The sequence below is a fragment of the Pseudorasbora parva genome, chromosome 22, assembly GCF_024679245.1.
Source record: "Pseudorasbora parva isolate DD20220531a chromosome 22, ASM2467924v1, whole genome shotgun sequence".
Taxonomy (NCBI): Eukaryota; Metazoa; Chordata; class Actinopteri; order Cypriniformes; family Gobionidae; genus Pseudorasbora; species Pseudorasbora parva.
Genome location: NC_090193.1, coordinates 34,247,067 through 34,260,304, shown reverse-complemented (window position 1 = coordinate 34,260,304; position 13,238 = coordinate 34,247,067). Strand labels below are relative to the sequence as shown.

The following is a 13,238-nucleotide window of genomic DNA, read 5'->3' as shown; positions in this document are numbered from 1 at the left end:
ATGGTGCGCTTGTGTCTATTTTGGAGATTGCCATCCCATATGGAAAAGAGCAGCATGAACATTCTTTAAATGATCCTCGTTTATGTTCCACGAATGAACGAAACACATGCAAGTTTGCTTTGATGAGTACAAGTTTAACTATTCCTTTAAGTGTGTTGGACACATGAATCAAAAAATACCTCAGAGTATTGACAGCTCATGTTTTGAATTCATAATGACTGCATTCGATTAAATGATTGCGCCAAATCAGAATCAGAATCAGAAAGAGCTTTATTGCCAAGTGTGCTTTCACACACAAGGAATTTTCCAGTGCACATAAACAATACAATACAACACGGTAATAAAAAATTCTAAGAATTAAAATATGAAGAAAAATATGAACAGTATAAGGTCACGGTTACGTTTAGTCAGAAGACATAGATTATGAGCATTTACAGTATTTGGGTGGTAAGAATAAATATAAATAATACATAATATAAGTAATCTAAGTAATATAAGTAATCACCTGAGTTTAGGAGATATTGCACTAAAAAGTGGGAATAATTGCACTTACAGGCATTTGCCTTCATACAAATCAATGTATGGCTGAAGATAGAGTTGATATTTTATTTTTATTTCATTAAAATGCAAAATCACATACAAACATGTATCACAACACTAACCAAAACAATTAAAACGGACTTAATTAACATAAAAGGGGTGTTGAGCTTTTGATGTTGAAGGTGAAATTTGCATGTGTGGAACAGTAGGGCATATGTTTGTGAAATGTTTTTGTTTTAGTAAACTAGCTAATTGTTAGAGAGAGAGAGAGAGAGAGAGAGAGAGAGAGAGAGAGAGAGAGAGAGAGAGAGAGAGAGAGAGAGAGAGAGAGAGATGTACAGTTAGAGCATAAATAAGCAGATATGAGTCAGAGATATTTATGGATTGCCCCACAGGCCTCTGTTTTCCTCTCTCTCTTTCTCTCTATTCTCACACACTCTGCTGATGGATGAATAAAAGTAGAGGGGTAATGGATTGGGAATACTGTATTATTTTGTCCTCAACCGCACATCGCTTAATGAAGCTCTCTAGCTCCCATTTGATATGTAAATGTCTGTTGTTTATTTGCATGATATGATAAGTTAAAGGCTGCTTTGTTAGCAGAGCCCATCATTTAAAGTGGCCATATTTAAAACCGGACTTGCTTGTTCTTTCTGTGCATCTCATGAAAAGATTTCATGTGTCTCAAAGACTTGCCTGAGGTAATCCAGTCTGTGTAACACGGAATGTCACAGAATTTTCCAAATTTTTAATTAATAAATAAAATCAATGTCTGTGCAAAAAGATTTAAATTTGAATCCTCTGCATGTCTTTGGCACAAACACACTGAAGCACACGTGACACTCGCAGTGTTTTCAGCCTCTGCAGCCTCACTGTATGAGGACATGAACGCGTGAACTTCATCTCCAGAGCCGCTCGGAGAGTCACTTCATCAGTATTTCACCGTTTCCTTTGTGAAAAACTATCAGATCATAAACAGAAACACAGGTCCTTTACCGCAACCTGTTAAAATTTAACTTTGGTTTAAATTGAAGAAATTGTGACAGAAATATATTACTGTTATACTGTAGAATTTAGCTACATTTTAATGTAATAATACTAACACTAATAATAATAATACATTATTATTAAAGGTTCATTTTAAGGATAAACATTTTTCTTTCATGTTTTAATTTGATTAGTAAAGCTCTGTTGTGCAGCACTTTGCTTGACAAAAAAATCTTAATTTCATGATTAAAAAATAAATGAAATCAATGCTTTATACCTTCATTTATTGCCAGAAAATGTAAAATACCCAACACAGATTTTTCCTAGAGATTTCTTTTTTATGAATTTAATAAGACATGCTTTTTGATTATTACATTTTGATTAAACCATTAAAATGGAATAGTAAAAAATAACTGAATTTGGTAAAAAATAAAACAGATTTCATAGGGCGCTAATAGATTAAACGATTGATTTTGGGATTTAAAGGTCCCGTTCTTTGCGTGTTCTCGAAGCTTTGATTATGTTTACAGTGTGCAATATAACATGAGTTCATGTTTCGGGTGTAAAAAAACAGTATTTTTCACACAATTGACTTATCTGTACAGCGCTGTTTCCTCTGTCCTAAAAACGGCCTGATGATTTCCTTCTTCTATGAAGTCCCTCCTTCAGAAACACGTAACGAGTTCTGATTGGGCCAGCGCTTCCCGTGTTGTGATTGGACAGCAGCTTAGTGCACTTTGCCCGGAAAGGTCCCGCCTCTTACCATAACGGGGAGATGCAAGCGCTGAATGCGCGCTCTTCTCCACGTGGGAGAGCAACAAGACCACGCCCCCTATTTTGTGTGTTCTTGTGGGCGGAGGGTTAGTCAACAAACGGTTCTAGTGACGTCATTACATCCATGCACTTCCTGCTGTAGTCCAAACCGGCCGTTCGCTGTAGGCTTTGAAAGGGAACTTCTGTTAAATAAAATATCTCGCTTGGCATTGAACTTTGAGCTTTATAATTTTACAGGTATTATTTATGCTCTAACAGCAACATTACACACTAACTAAAGTTTGAAAGATGGAATCGCTATAAGAATCAATATTGAGTCATTAGAATGAAGATACATAAAGCAAGAATTTTCAAATAAGGCTCTGCACATATGCCGTAAATACCTTTACAGTCTATGGTAAATACACGTTTCCTAAGGTCCGGTGTCATTGTGGTTACTGATTTATTAGTTCATTTTTTATTTTATTATTATTATTATTATTATTATTATATTTTGGCCTCACTTTATATGTGTACTAAGGTGTACTCACTGTGTTCAAATTGTATTGAAAAACCCTTTCATTAGTTAGGCACAGGTCTGGTGGTGTGGGTCAGTTTAAGGTTAGGGTTAGGTGTAAGGGAAGTGCCAACTGTGTAATTATAAATGTAACTACAGAAATTAATTACAGACGTAATTACATGCAGGTATTTTTAAAAAGTAAGTGTAATGTAAAACATGCATTGTATCAAATGATGCATTAAAATGTTACTACGTAGTAGTTAAGGCCACCTAATATAACGCGGGTCCTATATTTTTAATGCATTGGATTTTTGGCAAGTGCTTTTGTTTGTTTCATATTTTTCTGTGTCATCGGCTTCAGATAGCCTCTTTGACATCCTGTAAATATCTCATATTCAGCACGGTGACTTCTGTCCGCCGCTGTCACTCATATAACTCTCTCCGTCTGTGTGGTAGCAGGATCAGTGAGTCCGGGTTACTCTTTTCCTGCAGTAACAAAAGGCTCTTTTTCAGTTACACGGGGCTAAGTGCTTCATTCAGTCGTCTGTAAAATGTTGGCAAAACGAGGCCCACAGCATATAAAAGCTTCCCAAATGTCCTTACACTTAAACGCACGCACACGCACGCACGCACACCAACTAACCTCTTTCATTGTGCAACCTTTGCACAGCTGTCACACACACATAAAGGAGAAAGCTTGAGTCCCTGTGTGTTTGTATAAAGAGATGGTATTTGACAAGTTAAATGGCTGTGTCTAACACCATCAATGCACAGAAAACAACCCACTAGCCACTGCCATGACTGAGCGGCGTGCTGCGACGCTTTAAAAACAATTGCCTTTCAGTTTTAGTAACGCAGCTCTAGTGTTGAGGTGTTGAGGAGTAACTAAAAGGCAAATCACTTCTTTTCCATCATAACAAATAGTCAAGGACAACTTTAGATGCCATGGATCTGTTCATGCTAGTACAGTTTCTCCGAACGCTGACTTTAAGAGGTCATGAAATGCTTTTTCAGATCCGTGTTGTTTCTCGAGGTTAGCTTATGAAGTTTTTTGCATTCGAAAGTAATCAGAGTAACTCAAATCAAATTGCAGAGTAACTCTTATACGCTCTTATAGGATTTCAGTGTATGTATTACATGGATAATGCCTCATAATAAATATTCCCTTATTTTCAGTCTCATATTGAGTTTTTTCAGACCTAGACTAGACTGACAAAAGAGTGTGTGATTAAACAAATCCAGACATGTTAATGTGTGTATGATACAGGGTAGCGTCATCTTGGCCGTGCTCTGTAATGTTTCTTTGAATTTAATGTACGCAGTTTTTTTTATCTTGTCAATTCATTTATTTTTCCCTCTTTTGTCTCCCGCAGGAAACAGTCGAATATGCCTTCCTTATCATTTTTACGATCGAAACCTTCCTAAAGATCATAGCGTACGGCTTGGTGATGCATCAGAACGCGTATGTCCGAAACGGATGGAACATGCTGGATTTCGTCATTGTTGTTATAGGGTAAGTTTTATCTGCTTAGCTACTGTTTTAACATTTTAAAGGGATAGTTCACCCAAAAATGAAAATTCTGTCATTATTTACTCACCCTCATGTTGTACCCTCAAACCTGTATGAGTTTCTTTCTTCTGCTGAACACAAAAGAAAATATTTTGAAGAACGTTTGTAACAAAGCAGAGAGAACAACCATTCACTACTATAGTATTTCTCCCCCCACTATGGTAGTGAATCTGCTTGGTTACAAACATTCTTCAAAATATCTTCTTTTGTGTTCAGCAGAAGAAAGAAACTCATACAGGTTTGACTCAACAACATGAGGGTGAGTAAATCTATTCTTTTAATGCTGGGTACACACCATGCGATAATCGGGTGATTTCGGGCTGATTTCTCCTCTTCTGACAAGTAAAGTCCCGATTGTCTTGATGGCTCTACAGATGATCTTATCAGATTTCCCTGTGGTGTGAGGTGCGTTAAAAGTGACTGAATCTGCTCGGCAGAACGTCGGAGACGCTCCGATCTTAACATGTTGAATATTTACGGTCATAAATCCTGTCGTGTGGGGAGAACCCATCGTGCGCACAATCTGGAGATTATCACGTGAAACGAAACAATACCCAATCAGGAAGCGAGCTGACAGAAGTCTCACCTCCAGTTTAAGGTGTAACATGTAAAGGCCAGATTACTGATAGTAGATTTCTATTTGAAATAATAGAAATTTCATTGGAACTTTCCATTCATCAAAAAATCCTGACAAAAATGCGTTGCTGTCTCCACCAAAAATATTGATAATTATAAGAAAAGTTTCTTGAGCAGCAAATCAGCATATCAGAATGATTTCTGAAGGATCATGTGACACTGAAGACTGGAGTAATGATGCTGAAAATTCAGTTTGCCATCATAGGAATACATTATGTAAAATATATTACAATAGAAAATAGTTTTTTTTTTATCAAATAAATGCAGCCATAACGAGCATTTAAAAAACATAAATTCTTACACAACCCCAACATTTTAAACAGTAGTGTATGTACACCATAGAAGAAGGAAGGCATTTAGAAGAATAAGGTAAAGATAACAGTCAGACCAAACATGACAATGTCTTTCAATTTCTGTTTTGGTCTTTCATCTCATCATCATCTAGAATGTCACTTTCAATAATTTTCCTCCTTTGAGGCCCTTCAACTTCTCTTCAACTCCCAAAACACACACACACACACACACACACACACACACACACACACACACACACACACACACACACACACACACACACACACACACACACACACACACACACACACACACACACACTCTCCTCACGCAGCTATATGGCCCAGATAAGACCTGTAAAATAAACCCGCGACCCTCTTTGTTTTCAGATTTCAGTTCCTGTGGCAGTCTTGGATCTTTCTATCACCCGTTTCTTTTTTTATGATGAGAAAGAATCCTTGAGAGTCCACCTCTTCCTGCTATTTTTTATTTAAATGTTTTAATTTCCTGTCACTTTCTACTGTATCAGCCTAAAAAGGATGCAGAAGCCCAAATATAACATGAAGGGAAAAGCCGCTCCTCTTTTGTCCGTGCCGCAGGCCTGCTTCATACCGCATGCATAAGCAGTGTAAGCAAAAGCTGTGTAACTGCACCATCAGGCTCACGTTGTGCTTTCACAATCACAACTGCGCGTTTCACAAGTGTTTCTGGGTTATTACCCAGAGCATTAGCTTTAATCATGTCTGTAAATTATCCAATGGTTATCGTATGTGTTCCATTTGAGAATTATTGCAAACTTGATATTCATGAAATCTAATTTGCATGGAGAGGGAGACCACATTTACATTCAAATGATAATGAAAGGAATATTCTGGGTTCATTACAAGTTACAATCTTGATGGACGACATGCATTGATTATTACAAAAACATCTTTCTAGACTCATCTTTCACTTAAAAAAAAAAAAAAAAAAAAAACTTAAACCAAGGAGGATTTAAAAGAGAAATGTGAAGTTTGTACCATAATTTTATATTTAGAAACTTTTTCTTGTTAATTGTGATTGTTTTAAGGTTTTAGACATGGTTTTCGTCATGGCAACAATTTCTTGTGACTTTTACTTCTTCATTACATACTAATCATTAAAGTGATCAAAAAAGACAGCAACACGGTTCCTACGCAGTTTGGGAAAGTATATTTCCAGGTCTCGATAAGTATGTACAAATAGTTGTGTTTTTGACTATTGCTCCATTTTTTTACAATATAAAATTAACTAAAATGTATGATACAAGCAGAGTGTTTCATTCAACATCAAAACACATTTACAGTATCAAACTGATGTGTTGGAGGTATATATATATAGTGTGTGTATATATATAGTGTGTGTATATATATATATATATATATATAAAATCATGTAAGAGCATGTTATCACTTTAAGAAAACCAATGGAGGAAAAAATAACAAAATAAGGATGACTGTAATGCTGTATGAAAGATTTATGTTAATGAAATCACCCTCAAGCCATCCTTGGTGTATATGACTTTCTTCTTTCAGCCAAATACACTTGGGGTTATATTTTAAAAATATCCTAAAGCTCTTTATAGTGGGAGTGAACGGTACCTTATATTTTGAATCCATCAGTCAGTCATTTTATTAAATGGAAAGTGTTTGTGTCTCTGTAAGTGAAGAAGTAAAAGCACACGGCTTATGTGTGCGATATGAAACCGCTTTAACGGTTCTGTCCACTTGTGTTGTCATTCTCCGTCCGTATCGCTCACCGCTGATGTCTTGTTCGCTTCTCTGTAGATCATCTCAAACTGTGTACACTCTCCTCTTCTTCCTCATCAGCATCTCTATCTGACTCTCCCTCACTCATACACACACAGTCCACTGGGTAGCTAGGTCACATTTCGATCAGTTCGCCTCATGCAGAAAGAGCTGTCTCCCTCTCTCTCTTCACCTAGCCGTCTCTCTGTTCGCAAGGCTGTCGCTCTTAATCTTCAGCTCCCGAGCGGCAGCTCCTCTGTACCCGAAGATTAGCCAAGAATATTTAGATAGGTAGTCACTCTTTAAAGTCACCATGAAATCAAAATGGACAATTCTTGTTTTTTATTGAATTTAATGAATCATAATTGTTTTAATTCTTGTGCCCTTGTGATCTTTAATCAAAATGTAAGCAATGTATTTGAATATATTAGAATATCTTTGAGCCTACATTTGGTCATGGGCCCATGCTACAATACGTTTAGAGCTATTGGATGAGATAGCAAACAATAAATAAAAACCAAACGCGGTCTAATCATAAGCCACGTATGCACACTCTTTTGACATTCCGATTAAAACAATTCCGATTGAAAGATTCAGTGGACTGTTTACATGAGAGGTTGTCTAAACCGATCTGGGGTTTACATGTGCTGACTTTCAATCGGAATCATTTTGTGACTCGAGCGCACAGTTTGTCTGCTGCATTAGAAATGTCGACGCTGTCCTCTCCAGCAGCTGGAATGTGTTCACGGTTGCCATAGCAACTCTCAACGGCCACCAGGACTTTTACGGTTTTATAAAAGCTATTTATTTGTTGTAAAGTGTAATAATCATCTCAGAAAATTAATTCTTTTGTCAGGCGCAGCTGAAGTAAAATGTGCGTTGGACAAACACTGTCAAGATCAGAGGGTTTAGCCAAGCTATGTGTGTGTCATTATCCCAACATTATCTTCATAACATCTTAAGAAATAAAAAGTTTACCCCTCAGAAAAATGAACTATCCTCTCTTGTTAACATTATAGCCTGGTGTGAAGGCAACGCATGCTCTTCAGTGGCTCTTCACGTCATATAAGGACGTGAGTAATCCGGTCAGGTCGTTTACATGCTAAATTTAAAAAGTTTTATCCTACCCCTCTCAAAACGATTAAAATTTCATTCGGTTTGGGCATTTTTATTCTGATTGAGGTGTTTATATGGAGTAAACCGATTACAGTGCTCCATAAACGCACCTATAGACTGTAAAAAAAAATCGCTATACATGGCACTTTAAAAACCGGTTAGTTTATTTATAGTTTGATTACGGATATTTCACGTCATGTTTGAATGCATATTCGAATATCGACTAAAAAGTGACAGCCCTAATCTCTTCACTGAGGATGTGTTTACTGGCGTGAGGGCGGGGCAACCTGTCAATCACATGAGATCCACTAATAGCAAACCTCTACCATCTAATCAATTCCCCAGACAAAATCAAGTCCCGCCTTACTTACTATTTTTTTCATGTTTTTCGATGTGCTGTATCTCACAATTTGTTTCACGCTTGTGTTTCACGCTGACTTTAAAGGATGAATTGCTGGCAATAATAAGGCTTTTGGTAATAGACGCAGATGCATTCAAAGTCAGCTTATTTTATCCACTGTTGTTGAGATTCTGTAATACATCATTACTCAGATGTGCACCATGGTCAGTTCAGGTTATCACATGCTGTTTTTTGTGTGTTTACAGCAGATGATGCCGTCTGATGTTGTTCAGATTGAATGTCTTGCTGTTTATGTTTTGGCACATTCATGAAAGGTCATGCTGTCATGTGATGCTGAAAGTGGTTTATCTATTTTATAATTCAAATATGTTTTGATTTTGTAGCTATTAACTTGCTACTTTAGATCAATATTTCTAAAGCAATATTTTAATTATTTAATAAAAAATTTAATTCTCATATATAAGTTTATCTAGATTTTTTTAATATAGAAATTAGTTATGTTTTAATAGAGCACAGCATTTTCTAGAATAAGTTCTAATTTGAATAAGGTAAAATAAAAGATTGTACATCTCAAAATAATGGAAATAATGGTGTGTTGTTTGGTACACAGAAAAAAACACCAATAATGGGCAATAATTCAAAACATTTGTGCTAATTCTAATTAAGCTCAAATGAAATATAAATGACAATTATAAATATTGCCCTATAAATATATATATAAAAAATAAATATAAATATTATAATGAAAAAAATCTGTTTTACTAAATTGCTACAATTACTAAAAATATAACTCAAATAAAATAGATTTAATGCTGAAAAACTAATAAAAATGACACGCAATAAAAAATTACTAAAATATAAAATGAAAACTGAAAATATAAAAAATAAAGCTAGCTCAAAATATTAATAAATACTATAATTATTCTTTTTGTCTCCGATTGTAGCAGGTTTGCTGCACTTAATGTTTGAGAGGTACACAATCAATAGCCTGTATGCTTAAAGGGATAGTTCAGCCAAAAATAAAAAATTATGTCATTTACTTACTGTCAAGTTGTTCCAAATCTGTATGAGTTTCTTTGTTCTGAATACAAAGAAGATATTTTAAATAATATGGGTAACCAAACAGGAACTATCCCTTTAATTAAACTCGTTGGTTGTTCTTATGACTTGATGTAGGTAAAGATACTTATTTTTTAATGAATGATTTCGATATTGATGAGTTATTTTTCTGATTGATCACCAACCCTCACTGTTCTTCAGAGTGTTCACCGTTCATTTTTGGTTTGTTTTTTAGATTGTTTAGTGTTGTCTTGGAAGTTTTGACCAAAGATGGGGAGAAGGAGGTCGTTGGAGACCACGCGTCCGCGCACGGCCACGGAGGGAAACCAGGAGGTTTCGACGTCAAAGCCCTCAGAGCCTTTCGAGTGCTGCGCCCACTTCGCCTGGTCTCAGGAGTGCCCAGTGAGTTAAAAAAAACCAGTTTGTTTTAGATTTAAATAACAAAATAACACTAAGTGATAAAGATTTAGTCATGATATTCAGTCAGAGCTGTTCTTCTCAACAACTTGGATAAATCTTGACCTATTCTGACGAATTCTGTCTGGTCTACTAACTACATTACACAACCAAACACACAAATTGTAAACGCCCCATAAAAAGTCTGATCAAACTGATTATTTATTCAAGGTTTAAAGGGGTATTTCACCCAAAATGAAAAGTCTGTCCTTAAAGGGGGGGTGAAACACTCAGTTTCAGTCAATCTCATGTCAATCTTGAGTACGTATAGAGTAGTATTGCATCCTTCATATCTCCGAAAAGTCTTTAGTTTTATTATATTTATAAAAGAAATATGGGCTGTACCGAGTCTTTCCGGAAAAAAACGAGCGGCTGGAGGCGTATCGAGTGGGCGGAGCTAAAGAATGACGAGTGCGCAAAGCGGTGACGTCCTCAAGCGTGGAGAAACTCATGGCTATCGATCTCAGCTAATAGATATATGATCCAGAATCAGATTCGGAGGCTGAAATAAATTGAACAGTAGAGAAACATCAACAGCAGGACATCCGTCTCTGTGGTATGTACTGTATTTAGTGGCCTCTCAACATTTGTGTGTGTTTACTCGCAGTTTATGAGGACATGATTCGGTTTATGGACTATTGTATGCGACTAAACCTTAGCAGTAGCAAGCAAAACGGTTTTGCACGTCAGACTAGTATAACGTTATACAGAGAGCAACAATGGAGTAACCGTTAGCGCATTTGAATGACGAAGCACGCGATCGTGACGTTTACTGATGTTTACTCACGCGACGGTAGCCAACAGCACAGACATTTGAAGCAGTTTTACTCACCGGCTGCTTCCAAAGCATGACGAACCTTTATCGCTGGGACCGCTCTGTCAAAAACACACTTCTTTGGTATGATTTGGTGAAGTCCTAACAGCATTGACTTGCTGTGCTGAAGCGTTGAAGTCGCTTGATGTCACCCATAGGAATAAAGTGGAGCGCGGCGCGGAGTGTTTATGGGCGTGCATTTCCTCTCTCGCTCTAGTCACGCGCGCGCACCCTACCGGGAGAAGAGCCCGTACGGCCCATACAAGGACCTTCCGCTCTATTAACATCAAGCCGAGCCATACTCGAAAAAAACTCTCCGAAACTTGTGAGAAACCGGAAGGAGTATTTTTAACACAGAAATACTCTATCAAACGTCCAACATTAGTTTTTGAAACTTTGTCTATGTTTAGGATGGGAATCCAAGTCTTTAACAGTGTAAAAAGCTCAGTATGCATGAAACAGCATTTCACCCCCCCTTTAATTACTCAATGTCGTACCAAACCCGTAAGACTTTCCTTCATCTTCGGAACACAAATTAAGATATTTTTGATAAAAGCGATTTCTGTCCCTCCATAGACAGCTACACAACTACCATTTTGACTTTTCAAAACATTTATAAAGAGATCGTAAAACGAATCGAGTCCATATTTTTGGACTCGAGACACGATCGTTTTATATGATGAACAGATTGAATTTAGGCTTTTATTCACATATAAGCATTCATCAACACACACACATGATGTTGTGGTCAACGGAAGCTTAAGTATGTTCGCTTGACGAGTGAGAACCAATGAACCAACGTTCATTCTCGTGTTACGCAGCACGTTTGAGCTTCTGCAAGAACCAATGAGGTTCATTCTTGGGTTACGTAGCACAAGCTTCCTCAAGAACCAATGAGGTTTGTTCCAGTGTGTCAAGCAGGTTTGATTGAGCTTCTGTTTTTGATCGCTGATCAATGTTAATATGTAAATAAAATTCTTAATTAAATATGTTCATCATATAAAGCGATCGTGTAGCATCAAAGTGGTAGTTGCGTAGCTGTTTATGGTACAGAAAGCTCAGATTTCATAAAAAATATCTTCATTTGTGTTCCGGGTTTGGAACAACATGATGGTGAGTAATTATTGACCGAATTTTCATTTTTAGGTGAACTATCCCTTTAAAATAGATTAGCCACCTAGTCATTCATGCATTGCACTGACTAGTCAATTTTGAAAATATGTAGTCTGCAAAACACTAATCATGAGGCAGTTTGACAGCTTCCCCTTCTGAGTGCCCAGAGCACCGGACCCCCGCAGAGGGGTGGATGTTGAGTGAGAGATACAGCATGATGTGGCCATATGGCAGGAAAAGCGCAGCATTCCTTGCTGCATCCCCTCAGGATCGTTCTCTGAGAACAAGCTGTCAAAGTCAATGCCCTAAAGACACTAGTGTGTGTGTGTCTGTGTGTATCCAATAGGAATGAACACTCAAACGCTGTGGATGAGTGTAGATCTGCAATTTCACGTACGTTTGCATATCCTCAGGTTTACAGGTGGTGCTGAACTCCATCATTAAAGCCATGGTTCCTCTCCTTCACATCGCCCTGCTGGTTCTGTTCGTCATCATCATCTACGCCATCATCGGTTTGGAGCTTTTCATCGGAAAAATGCACGCGACCTGTTATTATCGAGGGACAGGTTTGTTTAACCTCTGTGCTTTACATGAATATTGGTAAGATTAGTCTCTTCTGCTCACCAAGGCTTCTTAACCCTTGTGTGGTGTTCATATTGTTGTTCTTCAGCCAATGTTTGTGGGTCTGGTGGACCCGCTGCATTTTTGGGCATTTATTTCAACAGTATCAAACAATTTTATGCTAAAATACTCAACAGATGTTTACTTCATCCCAATTACAAGCAATATAAACAGCATATATGTTTAACATTTGCCCTTTACCTATGTTAGATCACATTTAGGTATTAATGCTACTCGTTTTTTGTTTGTTTTTTAATAAAATGTAATAAAAAGAAAAGAAAATCAATTGTAAAAAGATATTAGTGGAAATAATTTAACAAATTTACAAATGAAGCAATGTTTTTCATAACATAATATGAAAAAACAGGACCTACAATTTCCACACTTTTATTAGCCCCGGATCCAGTGGACCCGAACATCCCGTATGTAATATAAATGTAATAAAAAGAAAAGGTAATCAATTGTAAAAAGATATTAGTGGAAATAATTTAACAAATGTAATAATTTACACATAATTTACAGTGTGTGGTCATAAAAAAAAAAAAATCTGATATCAGGGTATCCGCGGGGTCTTGAAAAGTCTTAAAAGGTGATAAATCAATTTTGGGAAAATTAAGACCCTTATAAAGTAT

General features: G+C 36.8%; 1 protein-coding gene across 13 annotated transcripts in view; it reads left to right on the top strand.

The window, feature by feature from the left end:
* The window catches only part of cacna1da (calcium channel, voltage-dependent, L type, alpha 1D subunit, a), a 118,159-nt gene that overhangs the window by 33,121 nt on the left and 71,800 nt on the right, over nt 1–13,238 (top strand). For all 13 annotated transcript variants that reach the window (XM_067430801.1, XM_067430794.1, XM_067430793.1 and 10 more), the window contains exons 4-6: nt 4,174–4,313; nt 9,838–10,004; nt 12,399–12,551. In XM_067430801.1, the coding sequence (XP_067286902.1) occupies nt 4,174–4,313; nt 9,838–10,004; nt 12,399–12,551 (460 nt within the window). The remainder of the gene's footprint in view (nt 1–4,173; nt 4,314–9,837; nt 10,005–12,398; nt 12,552–13,238) is intronic.